At 37.5% G+C, this 21,139-nt stretch overlaps 1 protein-coding gene across 1 annotated transcript; it reads left to right on the top strand.

Moving 5' to 3' along the window:
- Positions 1–1,580: 1,580 nt before the first annotated feature.
- On the top strand, positions 1,581–20,293 carry LOC104459610 (caspase-7-like; the record flags this gene model as incomplete). Its single annotated transcript, XM_010075801.1, has 4 exons — positions 1,581–1,693; positions 18,431–18,576; positions 19,481–19,609; positions 20,118–20,293. Coding segments are annotated over exons 1-4 (564 nt in total), but the record flags the coding sequence as incomplete, so codon positions are not given.
- Positions 20,294–21,139: the final 846 nt, after the last annotated feature.

Raw genomic sequence — 21,139 nt, forward strand, 5'->3', positions numbered from 1 at the left:
AGCGCCCAGGGGCCAGAGAGGTGGAATGAAGGAGTCTTCCTCGGCACCGGACAGTTCGTGTGACCGCCTGACTGCCCAGCCAGTTCCTGAGGGCTGGAGTGCTGGCGATGGGGTTGCGGTGTGTGGAGTCGGTCGCGGTGGCGGTTTCCTCCCCTCGGGGCTGCTTCTCCCTTGGTCTGGGGCTGCTTCCCTGGGGCTGCTTCCTCGGCCGCCTCACCCTCCACCTGCGGCCTGCCTGCTCTTCCATCCTTATTTTTTTAAAAGATTATTTAAAAATGTGTTTGTTTGTCAAAACCGACCCTAGACCCCAGCTTTCCGGAGCTGCTGTTACTCTGAGGGAGCTCAGGTCAGTGTCCCCCGGTCGGGGTGGTGCTGGCGGCCACGTAGCCGCAGGGCCCAACGGAGGGCCTCTGAGCTGCTGCAGAGTCACCAGGGTGGTTTTCGAGATGGGTGTGGATGTGTACTCTTTTGAGTAAATGTATTGTAAAACCAAGTTTAATCTGCCTAAATACGGGCAAGGAGCAGGAATTGCTGCTGCTTTTCCGCATGAAAACCTGGAGCCAGAGTTCGACGAGGTGGCTCAGTGCATCCCACCACAAGCAAAGGTGGAGGCCCCATGCTGCATTCTCCACTCTCTTCTCACCCCGTGCTGAGCTGGTGCAGATCATTGCGCTAACAGAAAAATGACTCCTTTCTTTTTGTAGTTTTCTGCTGGTTTAATGATCTAAATAAACTTCCTGAGAGGGCAACTCAGCACATGGAAGAGGAGAGAGAGACCCATTTTTGTCAGAAAAAAAGTCATTAGATCAGCTTAGCCTTGTTGTCTAGCAGTGCCCTGAGTTGCTTTTGAGATGAATGAAGATGTTTCAAGCTTACACTGGAGCAGCAGAAAAAAAAATTGTCTGAAATACAGCAATTCATGTAAGAGGCTGATTCATGTAGTGAAAATACATTTTAATTTTCAAGAAACACTTCACAACTGGTTTTTTCCTAATAACTGTACATATGTATTAATTAATCACTAGAAGAATATAAAATTTGTATTAAGTGTTGATGTAGACAAAACAGAGAAATTAAAACCTAAGATCCCATCCACAGAATATAGTACAGGGTTTTTTCTCTTATGCACATTTGACTGTATATGCAGATGAAAACACAGGAGCTCTCTAGATGTCTCACTACTGCATAGGATTGCAGTTACCAATATTTTGATGTTAGTTGTCCTTGCTTTCTTCCCAACATACTTCTTTCCAGACTATGGCAAATTTTCTGGAAACCAGTTGTAAGATCTTTCACCATAAAATGATTTTTACTTTTGTTCTTGTCCGCATTTTTGAGAGTGGTATTAGACAATTCACTTTTGGTAACTGCTGCAAGGTAATACAGATGGCTGAGCACGTGCAATGTCGTGTTAATTCAGGGACAGAAATCTGTAGCCACTCTTACTTGGTGAGGTATTATACAGTATAACTGACTAACAGCCTCACATGCATCTGGTTTAATGTTTTGATTTATAGAAGTATTTCTAAAATTATAGTGTTCACTGAGGGACACTTACCTTTTTGTACTGTTGTTTGTAGATGTCGGGAGATCAGCACACTGATAGCTCTACTCAAGAGAGAGGTGATGAAGATCATGATGATGTAGTTGATGCAAGGCCAGATAGAAGTAGCAGATTCTCACTGTTTGGAAAGTAAGTTACTACTTTTATTCCTGTTACTGTTGTATTGGCTGTCAGATTACCCTTCTAATGGGATTTTGGTGTTCAGTTTGCCATGTCTACAATGTCATAGGTGGTCTGGATAGGGAGATGGTTATGCTGTATGGGTTTAATGGATCTGGTCTGTACCTTAAAGCATCTGTCTGCAGTATCTCCCTATAGCGAGATCTATAGTATCTCCCACAAGTTTTATTTGGTAGTCAAGAGACCAGTAAATTAATTTAGCATCAATTAGGGTCCCACATCTGAAACACTGCCCTTTGGTGGAGCTGGGAATTAAATATGCCATTAATTATCTGTTTTAGTGCATTCAGCTCAGCTAATCTCCTGCGTCACTGGAATCCCCTGCTGACTATTTAAAGCCTGGATGTGCCATCTATGTTGTAGCACAAAGAAGGCTCACTGAGTCTAAAGATGTAACCCATTACAGAACAAATTAAAAGTCTTTCATTTTAAAACAAAGTAGGCTCACTGAGGCATGAACTTACTTTTCATTAAATGTATAGGAAGCAAGAGGTATGTATTGCTTGTCCGTGCTCCTGAAAACACTGGATAAATGTGACTGAAAATGCAAAAATGGAAGATGACCATGCAAAATTTACAAATGCTATTGAATGTCAGCCAGTGGCTACTTCAGGCTGTGAACTTCTTGGATTAGAAAGATTTTATTAGGGGTGTTTATTACAAAGACTATTGTATTTACAGAGAGGTTTTGATTTTTTGTTACTGTTGGACATTCACATTCAAGTGAACAATATAATTCAGAGAAAGTACATGGAGAATTAATTTTATTTCTGCTTATGTGAGTCTAATGGGGTAACAAATCTCTGAGAGAAGTGAAGAAACTTTAGTCTTAGAAGACTTTTGATGTGCTGTTAAGCAAATCACTTTACTTCCTCATTCTATCATTCCTCAAATAGGTTTTATGATGTCTATGTGTATTATTAATTTTAACAGAATCTTGTCATGCAAAATAGACAGTGTAACATTTGTTTCTGAATCTTGCCAAACATTTTTCAAAGATTGCTTTTAGATTTTATAAAATGTGTGTTTTAATATCTGAATTTGTCTTCTTTATAAGAGTATATGCTAATACTGTTACTAAATTATGCAACTCAAAGTTGAAGGAAAGCAATAATCAGCATTTCTATCACTTTTTTTCTATAAGAAATTTTTCAAATAATTTGGCTTTGCATCAGCTTGGCATTCATCTCTTGGCAACTCCTTGAAGATACAAGTTGAAACAGTTTTCTTTAGAAGTAAAAAAATTGCTCAGATTAAATATGGGGTAATTGAGAAAATTCAACTTGGATTTTGTAGGAAAAAAAAAAAAAAAAAAAGTTTGAGAAATCTATCGGAGTTTCTTGAAGAAGGTGGTGATTGCCTAAAGAGGAACGAACTGGCTGACAGGAAGGGACTTGAAAATCCAAACAGTGACAAGGTCTCCATCTTATGGAAACTAAAACTCTTTGGCCTGAAAGAAGATAGGAGAGGAATGTGAGAGGATAAAGGAAGGTGGGATATGATTTAAAATCGTGACTGTAATGAAGGAGAAAGTGCATAGAGTGATCATTCCTTGTGCCTCACAGGAAATCTAGGAGATGTCCAATGAAGAGTTCATACAGTAGGTTTAGAACAACGAGTAAGATGTAATTTTCACGTAGTGAAGAATGCAGTTGCAGAACTTAATCACAAGTTATGCAGATGTCAAGATTTTAGATTAGTTCAGAAGAGATCAGATGTATTTGTGGAATAAAAGTCCAGTGGGAATATTGATGTTAAAGTCTCTGGTGCAAGATATTCTGTATCCAATTTTTTTGTTTGTTCTCTTAAAATTCATTCCTAGGCAGTAGCAGATACTAGGCTAGGTGTACTTTTAGTTGGAATCAGCATGGCTCTGTATCTTGATTGCCAAGGCTTCATTTTGGCAACATGAAATTAATACCTGTAAAATAAGATGTCTAGAAAGTTTTAGATTGACTACAATTTTATGGTCCATTGTTTTGTTTTAGCAACCCAGTTCTTACCAGTCATGCAGTGCTTTCAATGAAATTGTGCATTGTATTTCATTTATCATTGTTTAAAATATATAAGCTCAATAAGAGAACAAGTAACTTGTTAAATAAGTGCATTAATTTTAATTTAAGAGAACAGAGCAGTGAGAAACTGAATTCAAAGCTGTGCAGCTGTTTCCAGTAGCTTCACAGCTCCAATTCACCATTGTCTGGCTGTGATTGGAGATTTATCTAGCAAAAAGCAGTAATCACTCCTTCACTACAGTGTATTTCTCTGCAAGAAATCTGGGAGCCTGCTTTACTATGGAGGCCACAAGGCTCAGAACAAGCCATGGAGTGGACAGATTATTCTGGCTGCATCACAGTTTGTGCAAATTATCTTCTACATATTGTCTTTTCTTTGAAAAACTGCTAATACTTAGTTAATGTTGGTGGGGGAAAACTGGTGGGCAAAAGTGTTGAAAGAAGAAAGATTTGAATGAACATCTGCAGGTGGTGTTTGATTTAGCGCTTTTTAGCCACTAGATGGCAGGAGGATATCAATTTTGTTTACTACAACGGACAAAATTTAGGGAGAGTTGCCGTTGAGCAACATGCTTCAGAAAGCAGAAATAGCAGCACACACTATTGCAAGCCCGCGAGCAACAGAATTTTAGGACATGGTTGAACGGAGATTGATCTGAGGATTTAAAAATTGTATTTTAATTCTCTATGTGGTAGTTAGAAACTAATAGAATTTTTCCCATGTAAATTTTTATTTTCTATGCTGTATGTGCTCCTGTTACACTTTCAAGGCTTTAAAAATAGTCTAATTTCTCCACAGGATTAATGGAATATTTCATTTGGTATCTTTTTGTCTTTTATTGGAGAACTCTGTTAGTGAGATTGATAGCAGCAAACCTATTTTAACATACAGGAAACATAAAATAATATGAAATGGAATAGAATTGTGGTTCCACTGTATTAAGTAGAGCTAAGATTTCTCTTACTCCTAATGAGTTTTTGTTTGTTTGGTTTTTTTTAATAGCTGCATCTGAAAATTCCCAAGGCTTGGTAGAGTAACACTTGCACTGTCAATAACCGTGACTGTTTGTGGGCTTTGGTGATGAAGCATAATGCAGAAGGAGGTAGCTGTTAGTAGTATCTAGGTACCAGTTTTATTCTAACTTACTTGTGTGGAACCATTTGTCCTGTGGTTGCTTTTATCTACTCCAGCCCTACAGTCTTGTTTTACAGTCAATATTCCCCTTCTCATCTGGAAACAGAGAACATAATTTAAATATGTATTTAAGAATTCTTACAAATACCTAGTTACAGTTGAAACTATGCGATTCTGTAGTGCCCTTAATGCTTTAATATGAAATATATTGTAAGAAAATTCCACGGAGGAATTGGAGAGGCTTGTAGGATACACTGGCATCTAGTCAACAAGACTACTTCAGCTGTTTAACAGTGCAAACCTAAAATATCTATAAGGCATTTATTTCTACCAAGTCAGGCCAGTATAAAGTTTGAGACTTTTCATTGTAATTACTTTGAAAGTTTGCTGGAAATATCAGTGTGTGTCTTGCCTTCTGTAGTTCAATTGTTGTGATAGTTATACAGTTGTGATATCTACCAGGTCTGTAAACGAGTATTTAGACCAAAAATATTTACGAATATATAGGTTTTCTTTTCATTTATACAGTGTTTATTTGGGTTGAAGAGCATCAAAGTGGAGAAGCACAGATGTCACCAAGGCTGTCTATTTTAATTTCATGACCCTTATCTTAGTATAGCTGTATTTCTCAAAATAATTAGCCTTGTCCTTCAAAGAATATGTATTCGTTTTTGAGATTCAGCCCCAGATGAACCTCAGCTTTGAAGCTGTAACAGGTTAGGATAGTTGTTTTTGTTTCAGCTTTGCTTTTCTGTTGTTCTTCCATCTTCGAGGAGCTATTTTCCATCCACTTTTGAGTACCAACAGCTTGTTTTTGTTTTGTAAGAAGCTGCTTTGCAGGTAGAACTTCATGAAGAACAGTTTCACAGTGATGCAGATGTGTGTGTTCTCCACAGTTGTCCGTTTTGTACTTTTTGGGCCATTTGAAAACACCTGATCTTATAAATTGCTTTCTTTGTAGTAAAAGTACTACTGCTAGCATCATAATGCTTATGAAGAAACTGTATTGGCCTCCACAGCCAGAATGTCAGCTCTTCTGCCTTGAAATTAATATGCTCAAATCCAAATGATGCTCATTTTTTTATCATAACTTTTGCAGTTTTAAAATTAAAAATGCATTTCTGTTACAGGTTTTTCAGCAACAGACTACAGACCTTTAAAAAATAAATACTGCTAAGAAGGGTATCTCTTTTATCCTTGAATTAGATAGAATAAAAATAGCAAGTTTCTTTAAAACACGTAACAGCTGATGAATCATCTGAAGTTATGCTCTGCGCTGCAACTCAGAGGTCTTAACTGAACTCTTGGTTCAGCCTCCGGTTTCCTTTATATCTCTAAGCAAATCACTGTGTGCCTTAGTCTATCCTGTAAATGGATGATCTTTCCTTTTACTATCCTAACTCCAAAGTCTAACACAATATCGTTTTAATTTTGTTTGGAGTTTGTGGGCTCTGCTTTGCAGAAGTGAAGTATCAGTGTATTTTCCCCCAAAGTGCTGAATATAAAATTCCAGAAGTAATAGGTTCTGGCATCTATAGTCTGTTAATGCTAATTACTGCAAAGACAATAAAGAGATTTTAACATGGTGCAATAGGGATGTTTCGTTTTCATTAGTCTCTTTTAAGCCAGAGGTTGTTTTTTATTTTTTGTTGTTGCACTTTTTGTTAGATCAGAACACTGCAGGGGTATTTAACAATTAATGAAAATTGTGTTCAGTGCTTGTACTTTCCCTTGTACACTTACTGGAAGTATCGGATAGGAAATGCCCACATATCTTGAAATAGTATCTAGGCTAAAGTGTAAGAAATCATTAATTCACAGTCAATATTTGTTTCCAGTCTCCTTAGAGACTTTATCTTGTAAAGTGCAGCAGACACTGGGTTATCCATGATCTGTATCTGTAGCAGTCATAACAGTGAGTCAAGTATCCTACCTCCTTTTTAGTGTAGTAATTTATTTCCTTCATTACAACACTCTGGGCTGTCATCATACGAAATTTGGAGGAAAGCTATTATGTAGTGTCATTTTTAAGTTTTCAAAGGAATCATAAACAAATTAAGCCAACTTTATAATAAACTAAAACTGTTCAAGGGTAAATATATAGGAAATAGTTCTACAAATTAGATTGCAAAGCAGTTTTGTAAACCATGCGTGTTAGTTGGCATTATTTTCTTAGAAATATTCATTTTGTAAATATTGTGGTAATGGTGGATCAGGTTTTGAGATAAGGAAGAAAGACATTAAAAAGTGAAGTCTGCTGACCCACCTCCATCTCAAGACCTGCTATGTTCTCCTACTCTTACATAGGCACAGGGATAGAATCAGAGCGATGGGAGTGTGTTTTCTGCTTGTCAGCAAAGGTAGATCAGGCCTGCATGACCTCAGCTTGCAGGGTGATAGCTATGATGGTTTGAATAGCCCCATAGAAAAGTCCAGCGTGACCCACTGCTGACACATGCGAATCCTTGGGCCTGAACACAGAGAGCATCCTGGTTCACTCTCCAATGTAACCCTGAGTATGGTGGGCTCCTGGAATTGTCAAAGAAGATTAGACTTGTTCTGGAGGACAAGCTGAAGCTGTTTTCAGATGCAGTGTGGAGTACCATTTGATGATGAGCCAAGGTACTGTGGAGTGTTATTTATCTCCTTCCTTCTCAGCCACCTGTTTGGAAATCTCATGAATGAATACCCTAAAAGAGTTTAGTTTCAGTGCTTATGTCAAGCTAATTATATCTACTGGCATTTTGCAATTGCTAATCCTAGACAGAGTGTTCTCTGAGAAATGATATTGGGGAGGTTGCTTTATTTTGACTCATTTTCCAAGAAATACATATAGCTACATATATACACCTGTTAAGTACTCTCAGTACCTGTGATAGATAAGAGAGCCTTCATCTTTTTTTTTCATATAATTGGCGGTTGCCTATGTACCTTGTACTACCTCGGATATGATCATGCAAGTTTTCAATTTCCAGAACACCCATACCTGGAATGTATGCACGCGCAGGTTTTCTAGAAATGAGTGTAAGGCTTTTCAGCAAACAATATTCTGTATTTGTAAAAATTTACCTTTTGAATGTTATTTGAATATTATGTCACATACAATATTGTGAGGCCTGCACAGCAGATACCATGCAGCTAGTTAGGAAGCTGAAGATTAATTACAAATTGATGGCTGAGGGTTCAGAACTTACTCTGTTTTGGGCCTCTCTGCTACAGGTGTTACATCACAAAATTGTCATGCAGGATATAAATGATAATTAAAATAGGAAGTGCACAGAGACTAGGACACTGTTACCTGTTTCTTTTTTTTTTCCTTTTCTCTTTTTTTAACTGTTGCGTAATGTGGACAGTATTAGACATAATAGTCTGTGTTGGAACATTTTTTTTAAAGCAACTGGCTTAGCCCCAGTGTGCTTTGTCTGCTTTGTTTGCATGTAATAAATGAAATTGCAGCCATGGTTTTGATTTGTACTATGTTGAGGCCATCACTAACACATAGTTAAAAAGAGAAGAAGACATATTTAGATGTAACTGTCAGAACTCCAAAGATGTATATAATATACAAGGTATGCCAGAAGTTGTAGTCTGAGGCTTGCTTGTGCAAACAGCTCAACTCCTTTCATTACACAGTGAGTTTCCAGTTGTCCTGGACTGGGTTTCTCTGTTTTCCAAGTTCTTAGAGAATATTATTGCTCCTAATTGGGGAAACTAAAATAGGATTAAAAAGCTGCAAGAGCAATTTAGGGTCTGAAAAATGTCTTATAATGAGGGATGTAAAATGCATTTAGTTTCTCTAACTAAAGTTGAAAGATAATTTGCTTGTGCTGTACAAATACATAGTAAATGATACAGATATATAGGTGACGAAAGATCAGAAGATAGGAGGTAGTTTTTGTAAGCAAAGGATCAAAAATGGATGGATCTTTCAAAAAAAAAAGGTTGTGTATAAATCTGAAATATGTTCTGCAGATTAAACAGAAGCAGCAGGTTTGTAGAAACTACTAGAGTAACGGTTTGTGGCTTGCTTTGCAAGAGATCAAATGAAAAGTGTGCTCACACTCAGGTGAGCCAGTTACTGCAATTAACATGTTGTAGCTCACTAGTTGATTTTGCTCATCTCTGAGGCTGTTGGAGTTGTGAAACTTTGTGGTAGGTGAGACCTTACTGTGATTCAAGCCAATATGCTTTAGATTATGGTTTTAAAGGACCAAATAGCTGTTGCTGTAGTTCGGATGAGTAGCTGCAATGTGATAAGCTGTGATATCTTGACTGTTAAGCCAAGGTCCCAGAGGTCTTTAGGGCTATAATATACTTTGGGGAAATGCCATATTCTGTGGACTGCAACCCTGTAATTTTTGGAATTGACGTTAAATAATCATGTGCAGGCACTAGTGGGGGCACTAGTGGTTTTATCTCTTCAGGGAAGCTAATGTGCAGTAGCCAAAGATAGGAATTTGTTTCTGGACTGAGATCAAGTGTGAACCTCCATAGTCGACAGTAAGAATGCCTTTGTTTTAAGCATTTTTTTTCCAGGATGCACGTAGTAGTAAGCTACCTCACACGCTCTGGATCTAAACATTGTACAGATGTACAAAATAGTGGATTTTAAATTCATTCTCTGGTTTACTGTACACTACTATCCCCCTGGAAATAAGCCATGAGATCTGCAATTGTTTTATGAAATAAGTTTGTTTAGGCTTCATTTTGTAATGAAAAAAACTAAGACCAGGAGAGTTACTTTCCCAAAGCTATTTAATAGCAGAAGCAGGATTCACACTCAGTTCTCTATCCAGAGCAGAACTAAGTGGCTCTTAGTGGCTAACAATGGAGCATTTTGGTTTGTTTAATACTTTTCATCAAGTCAACTGAGCAAAGCATAGCTAGCATGTAATCTTAATAAATATTTGTTAGGCTTGTGTTCTGCTGTTGGAGGTGACATAGCATGCTATTGGAAACTTAGGGAAATGCCGAGACTTCTTTAAAAAAGCATTTTATTTTGCAAATTTTCTGCAAAACCTGTAGCAATACTGCTACATATGTCATAGTAAGAACAAAAGTAGTTTTTAAATATGATATTGTATTATACTGTTTTATGGCATGAATGAACTCAGTCTTGTCTTGGGTGAAGAATTTGTTAATGGTAGCTTAGGTCCCTCCCAGCTCTATTATTATCTTTATAAATTCAAGGAAATAATCTCATTGTTTACCTAAATCCTTCCTTTCTAAACTTCTATAGCAATATTGTCCTTTCAAAATTATTGTGTTTACAGTTATAAGGAGGGTTGGGACATGGGTTTCCGAACAAGAGGTACTATCTCCGTTAGCTTCCTAGTTTCAGTTTCATTGAAACAAAAGGCTTTGCCTCTGGTGACTTTTACACTGGCTTTGTTTAGTCAGCTGACAATCTAATTCCAAAAATGTCCTTAAGAAGTCATGAACTAATTGGCAGTTCAAAAAAAGGCTGGAGGGTAAATAATTACTATGGCTCTCATCTTGAGAACAGTTACAAGTAAGCGTTGTTTTCCTGCCTGACTGGTCATCTTGCTCTTAGCAGGCCTGCTCCCAGGAGGAAAGTGAGGTGCGTTCATTAGGGCCTGTGGTGTCTGAGTAAGCACACTTGCCATTTTGCTTTATTCCACCCCTCCCCAAAAATTACATTCAAAGTTTAGGCACTTCATCAGAGTAGTATATGAACACAGAAGGGTTGCACTGACTTTATATAGCATTGATAAATATGAGCTTCAGACTCCAGTGTTATCAGTTCGGCATGTTTAACCATAATTTTTCTTTAACAAACAAAACAAGACTATTAGAGGGAACAGAAATCTAGGTCTGTTTGACTGTTTATTGTGTTTTAACGTTCTGGGGGTTTTTTCTGGTGTGGTGGGTTTTTTTTGTTTGTGGGTGGGGTTTTTTTTGGTTTTTTTTTTTTTTTTTTTTTTTTTTTTATGGTGGTGTCTGTGTTTGCTATTCTAAATTGCAGCTGTCGGTTGTTTTTTGTGTAAACATCTCCTTGCCATACTAAGCAATATAGGTGACATAATGTTTAGAGGCTTTTTGGGGAAGTTTTATGTTCAGTTTTATAGGTCCACTTTTCTTCTCTCTTCTAAATTGAGGCTTTCTATTATGTTGAAAGGACTCTGACTTTAGTATTAGAAATTTTAGACATTTATCTGGACTATATTTAAAAATAGCCTTCCAAGAACTGGTTATTTTGGTGGTGCTGGTCTATCAAAGTCACCAGTCATTTGCCAATAACTTTTGGTAGTGAAACCAAAAATAAGCAATATTTACTTGAACTTCCCCCTATATAATTAGTATTGCCCCTTTTCCTCAGGAGATTTTTGCTTCAACTGTTAATCTGTTTTTCAGTTTATCTACTGGCACATAATCTGGAGGCCTGAGTAACCTTGTTTAAAAAAAGATTGTGAGAGATAGATAGTATTTATTTTCTTGGTTTACAATTATAGTTAACCTCTTTCAAAAGAGACTTTGGTAAGGTGTTATCTGTATGAAAAGAGAGAGATGGAAATTGCACCTGCCCTTGAAGTATATTCAGGAAAAAAGTTTTGTGAGCCTATAAAGTGTGACAGTCAGGTTGTAAACAGAACTGAGATCTCCTGAATGACAATGTCTTCTGCAGTGGCTGCTGTTAGTGTTTGTCATATACTTCACTTAGTATTCTAGCGTGCTGTCTTAGCCTGTGACCCAGGATCACACCATCAAGTACAGTGTAGTAGTTTTAGTATTTGGTCTAGCCCTTATGGTTAATGCTTAGTCCTTATCCAATATAATTTATGCTGATTTTTAAAAGTAAAGGAATACTCATTTTTATAAAAGACAATTCAAGCAGTGACACATTCTTCTTGTCCAGAAATGTTGCTGTTCTGCCAACCTGATGCAATATCAATGGAAAAAGGCAACAGGATAATCTATTATTTGCATGCAGCTCTAAATCTGCGTGACATCTTGCCAAAATGGATCTGACAAAGAACAAAGAGTCTGCCTTGAAGAACTTAAGATCTAAAAAGCTCTAGTCAGGTTTAACAAGTGTCTTCTGCTTGTTATTGCCAATAGGTTTAAAGAGAAAAAAATCAAAGAGGGGAGAATGTACAGTAATTAGAGGTGTACTAAATATGGTGAAATTAGACCGAATAAAAGTATTAAAGCTGGCAGTTTGGAGAGAAGGTTATGTAGGACTAAGACATATTAGTGCATGATCATCAGAAAGCATCAGACGTATGAATAGACTAATTATTGAGACTAAGGTAGAATCATAGAACAAAATAGTGAACCTTGATCTGTCTAATTTATGAATTCTGTTTCCTGTCCACTTCTTTTGGAAGAATAACTCTGAATATAGGCAATATAGGCTGCATAAGTTTCTTCAGAGGTCTCAAAACTAATGTATTGTCTCATAACACTTACTCCACAGTATTGTAACTCAATGGGGAATATATTCAAATGAAGCCTTTGAAGAGGTCCCCAAATGTAAAGGTCATAAGAGAAACATCTCAGTTGTTTGTAACAGAGTAAAGAGCCTTGCATCCCACAACATTAGGTGTATGAAAATTCTGGTGGATGTTGATGGATTACCTGAGAAGATTTGTACTATGAACTTTGTCACTGTGTCACTGCCATAATCTTGCTCAACATAAAGGGTGACAATATGATGAAAACTAGAATAAAATTATTCTCCAGTGCCAAAAAGCATGGGGACTCCAGAAGGGGTCCAGAGATCTTGTGTTCTGTAAAGATAGCATGTTTTTTTAAGCAAATTTTCTTTTTAACAGAAACCTGTTATCAGTCATTCAAAAATGGTATGATTGCACATTGTATTAAAGAGTGTACTTGTCAGAGTAAAAACTATCGCAATGTTCTATGATAATCCTTATCAAGTAAAGCCCAAATTTACTGAAGTTCATAGAGCAAGACAGGATCTCTTCTTTTGGGTGTGTGTATTTTGAATAGAAATGAATGTAATCAGTTTAGCCTTTTCCACCCACTTCAGAATGTCAACTTCCTTAAATTGAATAGTATCATAACTATAGAGTTTTTTTTATCTGCTTACCTTTTTCGGCACAGCAACAAAAGTCCCTAACTTTCCTGGGAGAGAAAGGGACTATAGCTGTTTTCAAAGCATGTATATCTCTCTGTAATATCATTTTTAGAGTTCATTTTGATTAACACGTTAATTTCCTCTTAGAAAAGCAAACAAACAGGAAAAAAACAAATAGGAATTTCCTCCCATCCTGTGCCTGGGAAGCAATGATTGTAAAATTTGTCTTTGTTCATCTAATCCTCTGCCCATAAGGCTATTTAAGTGACTGTTCTTTTCCAGGGAGAGCTTTCTTCTGTGTGCTAAGATCACATTGCTTTTAAGGCCAAGCAGCTCAGAAGAGCTCTATTATCTGTTGGTTACTATCATCCTCTTTTTAATCATTGTTAAGTTTTAGTAAATAGACTGCTGTAACAGTCTCTACCCTAGAGATTGCACGTGCTTCTTAATGCTTCCCTTTCATCCACTCCTCTCGTGAGAACTTTCCCTGTATTGTGCTGGTACAAGTCCAAGGTGAGTCTATATAGTTGCAGCAGACCAGCTTTCTTAGAGCAGAAGGTTTTCTTTACAGTCACTGGCCTTTACACCTTGCACAAAGGTAGGTGATACCAGACTACTCAGCTGATGTTAGTTATGTAATGTGATGGAAAGTGAAGACCCAGTGAGAAAAAGAATGGATAGAGAGCAGCTCTGAGGAGAAGGACTTGGGGGTATTGGTGAATGAGAAGCTCAACATGAGCCGGCAGTGTGCACTTGCAGCCCAGAAAGCCAATCATGTCCTGGGCTGCATCAAAAGAAGCATTAGCAGCAGGTCGAAGGAGCTGATTCTCCCCCTCTACTCTGCTCTCGTAAGATCCCACCTGGAGTGCTGTGTTCAGATGTGGGGCCCCCAACATAAAAAAGACCTGGACCTGTTGGAGAGAGTCCAGAGGAGAGCCACAAAATTGGTCAGAGGGCTGGAGCACCTCCCCTGTGAGGACAGCCTGAAAGAGTTGGGGTTGTTCAGCCTGGAGAAGAGAAGGCTCCAAGGAGACCTAATAGCAGCCTACCAGTACCTGAAGGGGGCTACAGGAGAGATGGATAGGACAAAGGGTAACAGGTATAATCTGAAAGAGGGTAGATTTAGACTAGACATTAGGAAGAAATTTTTCACTGTGAGGGTGGTGAGACACTGGAACAGGTTGCCCAGGGAAGCTGTGGATGTCCCATCCCTGGAGGGGTTCAAGGCCAGGCTGGATGAGGCTTTGAGCAACCTGGGCTAGTGGAGGGTGTCCCTGCCCATGGCAGGGGGGTTGGAACTAGATGATCTTTAAGGTCCTTTCCAACCCAAACCATTCTATGATTCTATGACCCTCCCCATATCACACTAGAAGTTAAGCAACTGGTTCTCACTGAAACATTTGTTACTCTGGAGGGATGGTAGTCCTGAGCCCAAGAGCTTGGCTGTAGCAGATGGGAGAGATGATGAGAGGCTGCAACACTCAAGGAAAACATTCTCCTGCACATGGATTCTTAGGATGTTGGTATGTCATACTAATAGTAAAGAAATTGCAGGAAGATGCCTGTAGAAAGGAAGCCAAAGGAAAGGAAATCTCAGCTCCTAAGAAACACTGCTTTCAGAAAAATTTTTATTGAAAACAATCTTTAGGCATAGTTAAATGTTAATGGTGGTATTTTTATCCTTAAATCTTAATATCTGTACATACTGAAATCATAATTTACCCAAAGTGGAACAGAAAAGAAAGTTTGTTGTGACAAGTAGCAGTCCTTTGGACAATCAAGTTCACTACTGGTGTAAGTAATGTATCTCCACTGTCTTTGACAGAATTTTAGCCACTCATGGTGTTAAGAAATTTGGCCTTTACAATTTAAAAGTTCAATAACAAAATTATCAATGGAATGGATAACTTCAATTTTATGTTTGAAAAGTGAGAAATTGATAACAGTGGATTTCCCAGAGTTGACACTGATTGAGTCTAGACTTGATAAAATCACATTCCCATACATAGCGTTGTCAAGCCTAAGCTCTGGATTTAGAGACACAGTAAGGGTGAAAATGTGCACCCTATATGAGGGTGCTAGAGTGGAGTTTCAATTTTGCTGAACTCTTGACTGAAGGGAAAGAATATGAAATATGTGAGAGCACTGATAGGAAAAATATTTCTGTCTAAGGGAGAGATCGGTGACCACTAATAGAATGAGGAGTTACAGCAGTTGCAAATAAAAGATGAAGAAAGAGTAACAGTCACAAAATTCAAGTTTCTATTTAGTCTGGGCAAGTTTGAATCCCAAAAGAGGGAAAACAAAGACTCTGGATGTCAGAGAAGCAGAATGAAATAGAACTGAGGGCAAATAGTTTAAAACATTTTATAACAGCATACCCTTTATATTTCTATAAAGGGTATTTATATAAAGGGTATATTTATATTTTATAACAGCATAACCCTTTCAGATAATATAGTGATTAGGAAGCTTAGTGAGAACAACAGCAGCAAACATTTATATTAACATATGTCCAGTTCAAGGCTTAGAAAATTAAAAATTTATCTGGAAAGCTTTAGGCTTTTCAGTTGTGAGCCAGCCTGTCACTAACAGGACATTTCGCTTAAGGACTGATTATTACATCTTTATTACTTTGTTAGTCATTAGTACAAGGTCACATTTAGCTTGTTGAAACTGAGGAGTTGGACCTTATACTGTCATTTTAATCCAGGCAGGCAATTCCCATATTGCGCTATGTTGGCACAAAAAACAGAATCTACAAAAAAACAATTTCTCTCTGGACTGCGGGCCTAGGATGCGTATCCTCCACAACCTTTGCTTCCTGATTTGTTCAGTTTGGACAGATACCAAAAGACTTCTGGAAATTTTTGTTGTCTGCCGGTAAAGAAATGATGGGTGTAACCTTATCGTTTCCTAGCGTGCTGTGGTTGCTTAGTATCTCGTTAGCCTGTTTATCTTGGAAGGAATCCTTAGAACAAAACCATACTATCCTGTGTAAAGGAATGGGGAAATTATATGTGTTGCTACCTTGCTGACTAGCGAGGCTTGTCTGTGGCACTTAACATTGGCCAGCATAGAGCTTCTGGCAGACTTTTGGGAATACCCGCAGTAGTAGCTACATCCCTTAAACTCCCAAGTATTTCTGCATGAATGAGTGCAAACTATTGAACACGGAAGTGAAGTAGTTTCTGAGAAGTTGTGTGGCTACGTTATTGTGCCACTTAAGCCCAGCCGCTATTTTCAGTGAGGCTTTTTGTGGGGTAACGTGGCTGCGTGACTTCTGGACTAGAATTAGATCACTTCCAGCATTTTAGGAGAGGGGGCAGTGCAAACATGATACTGTACTGCTCATGTGGATCTGTCCCGAGTGTCCACAACTGTTCATGGGTTGGACATAAAGGGAAATTTGTGTGCAATCCCCTTGAAAATATCCTTGTGTGTGTAACAGCCACTGTTAGTCTTACAGTTTTTTCAGGAAGTCAGTGAAGCCAAATAAATCTGTAGAAACTTGAATCCAGTGTGGACTGAGGAAATTAGCCTTTTCATCGACCTGAGTCATTATTTGTTATTTTGAAATTTCCTTTTCTTTCTTTGCCAGAGAGCTGTCTAGCAATGTAGGACCAGGGGGAATTTTAGGCTAAAATAAGAATCCAAGATCTCTCTGAAAGTCAAATGTAATATTAAATTCATACAGCTGTAGACAATTCTTTAAAATGGTTAAAATCTTTTCTTGAGGCAAAACATATTTAATTATTGCTCCCAGAGCCCTCAAGAAGCAGTATGCAAGAATACCAATATTTCCAATTTGCCAGAAAAAACTGTACTTCCATAATATCAGACAAAATCCTCAAGTAGATACAATTTAATATCTTGTTTGTAGTCTTTAAGAGAAGTCTAAGAGAGGATATGACATTAGGATGGCCACATGCAAAAAGAGTACAGAGAAAGCCTGCCAGGTGCAGCTGTTTAGTTTGGCCCTTTAAAACAGAACATGAGGACACTCAAAGATAAACAGATGGTTTAAAATTGAATTGCAGTAGCATTTAAATATGGTGAATCATCTAGAGAATGTTAGTTGTAGTTAGCAATTAGTCTTATCCTTTACTAATAAAAAGAAGGACACTCTAAAGCTAAAAGACAACAATTGTTAAATCAGGAAGGTAAGAAAGTAGATTACCTAAAAACATTTAATCAGTTCACAGCAATCTCATGTCTACATGCTATTATTGAAGTAAATAGCATAGTAATTCTTTTGAAAGATGTCAGAGAGAGAACAGTGGAAGTACTTAAATTAATTGAGATTATGGGAAATATCAAATATTGATAAAAACCAACTGTATTATAACCTCCTTTCATACCATAAATAACTGTATGTTTTCCTCTCAAACATTAGTAATAAATACTATTGGAAGCAGGATGCTGGACCAAATAAGTAAGAAAGGTGCTGAGAACTACTTCTGCCCTTTCCTGAGCATTATTTCTAACCAGGCTGGCTCCAAAGCTTGTTTATAGTTTTGAGGTTGAATCCGACCATTTCTAGGTTCTCACTGGCTTTGGTTCTGCTTGAAGAGATCTTGCCAAGATCTGAAGCCACCTGCTTGGATTAAAAATTCCACCCCTAAAAGCATGTACTGCTGAGTTCCTCATGCTTATACTTCAGGTGTGCGTGCTGGCTGTAACTGATCTCTTCTTAATACTTCATTTAGAATAAACTGGTGAGTAATGTCTGTGCTATCCCTTTGCATCTCTTTCTAATCCAACCTAAGACCCTTGCACATAGCAGAAAGGTCAGTGCACAATCATACTAACAGAGAACATTAATAGCTCATTTTGTTTTGTTTTGCTTTGTTTGAAGTGAGGTTCAGGTATTGATGGTTACACTAGAATGTGCTGAGGTTTTTTGCATAGCTTCAGACTTCTGTTTGGCAAACCAAATAAACACATGACCTGTTCACATCTCTAATCTTTATCAGTCGAAAGTATCTACTGCTCCATCTTAATCTTCAGAGAATTTAGTGATGATGGTGATATAAACAAATCCTATCACGCCATTGGGTAAACTGCATGTCTTCTTGTGCTTGGAATCATTATTAAGGGAGATCTGTCAGTCCTTCCATTAATTATTTACAGTAAAAGTAAAATATGTCCAGAACCATAGTTTGCAAAAGGTTACTGCCAGCTTCACTTCATGTTTAGGCTGTTTGCTTTATCTGTGGGTCAGGATCTGCATATGCTACTGTTGGCTGCTGTTCACTCTAGAGTCATTTTACCATATCAGAATCCAATGGCATGCAATAATCATTCCATGGAAATCACAAGATCTTTATGCCTCAGTCTTAAATATGAAGGAAGAAAACAAACATTAGAGAAGAAGAAACATTGGGTAGGGCTGCCTGCATGGTTTGAATTAAGATAAAAAAGCACGTTGCATGTGACTGTCTACTAGCAATAATTTCATTTGGTTCACCTAGAAAAAAGAAGAATGGAGAAGAACTGCCAAAACCCTCTCTCAGTAATCAGTACCGAATTGTTACACCCACATTCCAGTATAATATGGACTACAAAAAAGTTGGCAAATGCATTATTATAAACAACAAAAATTTTGAAGACAAAACAGGTAATGTTCTTCCTTTGATAAAACTCATTACAGACTTTAGAATTTTTATACTTTCATTAATCAATAAGCAGTTTATTTTTAGGACATGGAGTTTTAATTAATACATTTATCTTTTTTGAGAAATAGTTGTTCCTACAACTTATTCCTATTCTTTAACACTTATATTAGAGCGACTCTTTGCAGCTTCTTTGCAGTGTATGTTTCAAAGAGCATGTCACCTTGCTCTACCAACTAAACCTTTGTCCCAGAGTTTAAGGCTGTGTTGTTTAAATTCGAACTTTGGCAACTGCAACCCATGTTGTAACTTCTCTGTCCCTGAGCTACAGCTATGAGCTACAAAAGCTAATAGCTGTATCTGTGCTCTGTTCACAGTCCTGCATTTAACTTTTGAGATCATGTACAGCTTCAAAGCACACAGATACTCATGTTGTAGTCGACTCTATAGGTCTTTTCCTATATGCTTGGCAAACACACTAAATGAAATGTATAATCCAAAGAATTCACATCATCAGTTCATTCATCACATCAGTTTCTTTTATGTGGGTATCATAGAAACTCTTTTCAACAGTTTCCCTTGGGGTGCTTTATGCATATGTTACTCTGCATAACCAAAAGGAGATAGAATCATCCATAGAAGTCCTATGTTGGAAGGTGCTGGAGGCATGCCGACATTTCTCGGGATAACATACGTGTTAAGATTGAACCTTGCATTATTTTGCATTAAAATAAATCTCACTATTTATTCTGAATGCTGAGAATGCAGTGAGAGGATTGTTTGAAAATTGCATCACCATGACATTGTTTAGGTTTAGCAATTAATAAACCTAAAAATTTACCTTTGAACAGGGTATGTTATTTTGAATTGTGCAACATGCAATCAACCATATTCTTTGTTTTGTGACAGGAATGGGTACACGCAATGGCACTGATAAAGATGCTGGAGATCTAGCCAAGAGTTTTAGAAACTTAGGTTTTGACGTTTGCATATACAATGACCGAAGCCGTGATGATATGGAAAAATTACTGAAGCAAGGTAAAAATTTAGAATCATAGAATAATTTGGAGTGGAAAAGACCTCTGGAAGTCACCAAATCTTGCCCCTGCTCAAAGCAGATCAAAGTAGAACAGATTGCTTAGGCCCCACTACATGCAATTTTCTGTATAGAAGGATTCAGTTTCTGAATGGATTAGGCTTAATTCCCCAGCTCTTCCTCCAAATTCAATTTGGAAATATACCGGTTTTTTGTCATATTAGGTGAGACACCGGTCCTGTGTATTATAAAGAGTCTTGTCATATTAGGTGAAGATTCTGGCCTGTTGACTCCAGTGGGCTAGACTCGGAGTCAAGTGAAAGATACATTCTTGTATTCAAGATGCTCATCACATTACTGAAAAGTGTGTTGTGTTATCATTATCCACTCCTTCTTATGCCTTCCAGTAGAGGCCCAATGTATATTTAGTCTCAGAAGAAACGTGTTTGCTAAATATAATTTTCATTCAAAATGTTGCTTCCTTTTGGCTAAGAAGTATTTGATTTATAGCTTCTGAGGAGAATCACAGTGATGCCGCTTGTTTTGCCTGTATCCTTCTAAGCCACGGGGAAGAAGGCCTCATCTATGGCACCGACGGACCCATGGCTATCAAGAGTTTGACTGCACTATTCAGAGGAGACAAGTGTAAAAGCCTTATAGGCAAACCCAAATTATTTTTCATTCAGGTAAGAGCCCTAAGGTAAATATAATATCCTCCTGCTGCAGTGGGGAAAACATGCTATGTGGGTTGTCTGCTCTAGAAGAGCCCTGTAGATTAATTTACTGAATTTTGCTGCTGGTTTTGTGAAAAAATGTATTGAGAGAAGTTGACTATGGGTGACTTTTATGGTTTGTTTTTAAAAGGTAATTTCTATACAAGATTCACAGATGTAAAAAACATATTGTCGTTGTAATTTTGTACATAGTTTCTCTTTATGCTTGGTAATGTATGAACTTCAAAGCAGAAAAACAAACTCCGTCTTGTGCAGACAGAGCTGAAGACAGTATGTGGTTATCAATAGAAATAATACTGCCCAGGTCTCTTTGAATAGAGGCTGTCCCTACAAATTACTGCATTCTACAGAAAGAAATATTGTTTCCCTCACGCAGTAGCCTAAAAACTTATATTGCATTATTACATTAGCAGATAATAATTGTATATTACCTAAGCTTTTAAAGACAGATGTTTCACACAGTATTTACTGACATACCATGGGTCTGAATTATCTTTTTTATCATAGTATTATGTACTTATGGGAGTTGTAGCAGGTGTGGTTTTCCCTAGGCTGTTCCATCAATTAATCCTCAGCCTCAAAATGAAAACTGTGTCTATTTTAGACAGTTTATGCTACTAGAGTGATGTTTCTATTAATTATAAGCTTGGAACAGGTGCTTTTTTGCCTTTAAAATTATCTTAATAAAGGCAACCAACTGATGTTATATAAGCCCATCAGACTACTATTTTTCTGCAGGAGCTGTCAGTCAAAGCTACTGATATGGAGATATGATAATAATATATAAATTATAATAAA

Source organism: Pterocles gutturalis, unplaced genomic scaffold (genome assembly GCF_000699245.1).
Source record: "Pterocles gutturalis isolate BGI_N339 unplaced genomic scaffold, ASM69924v1 scaffold39871, whole genome shotgun sequence".
Lineage (NCBI taxonomy): Eukaryota > Metazoa > Chordata > Aves > Pterocliformes > Pteroclidae > Pterocles > Pterocles gutturalis.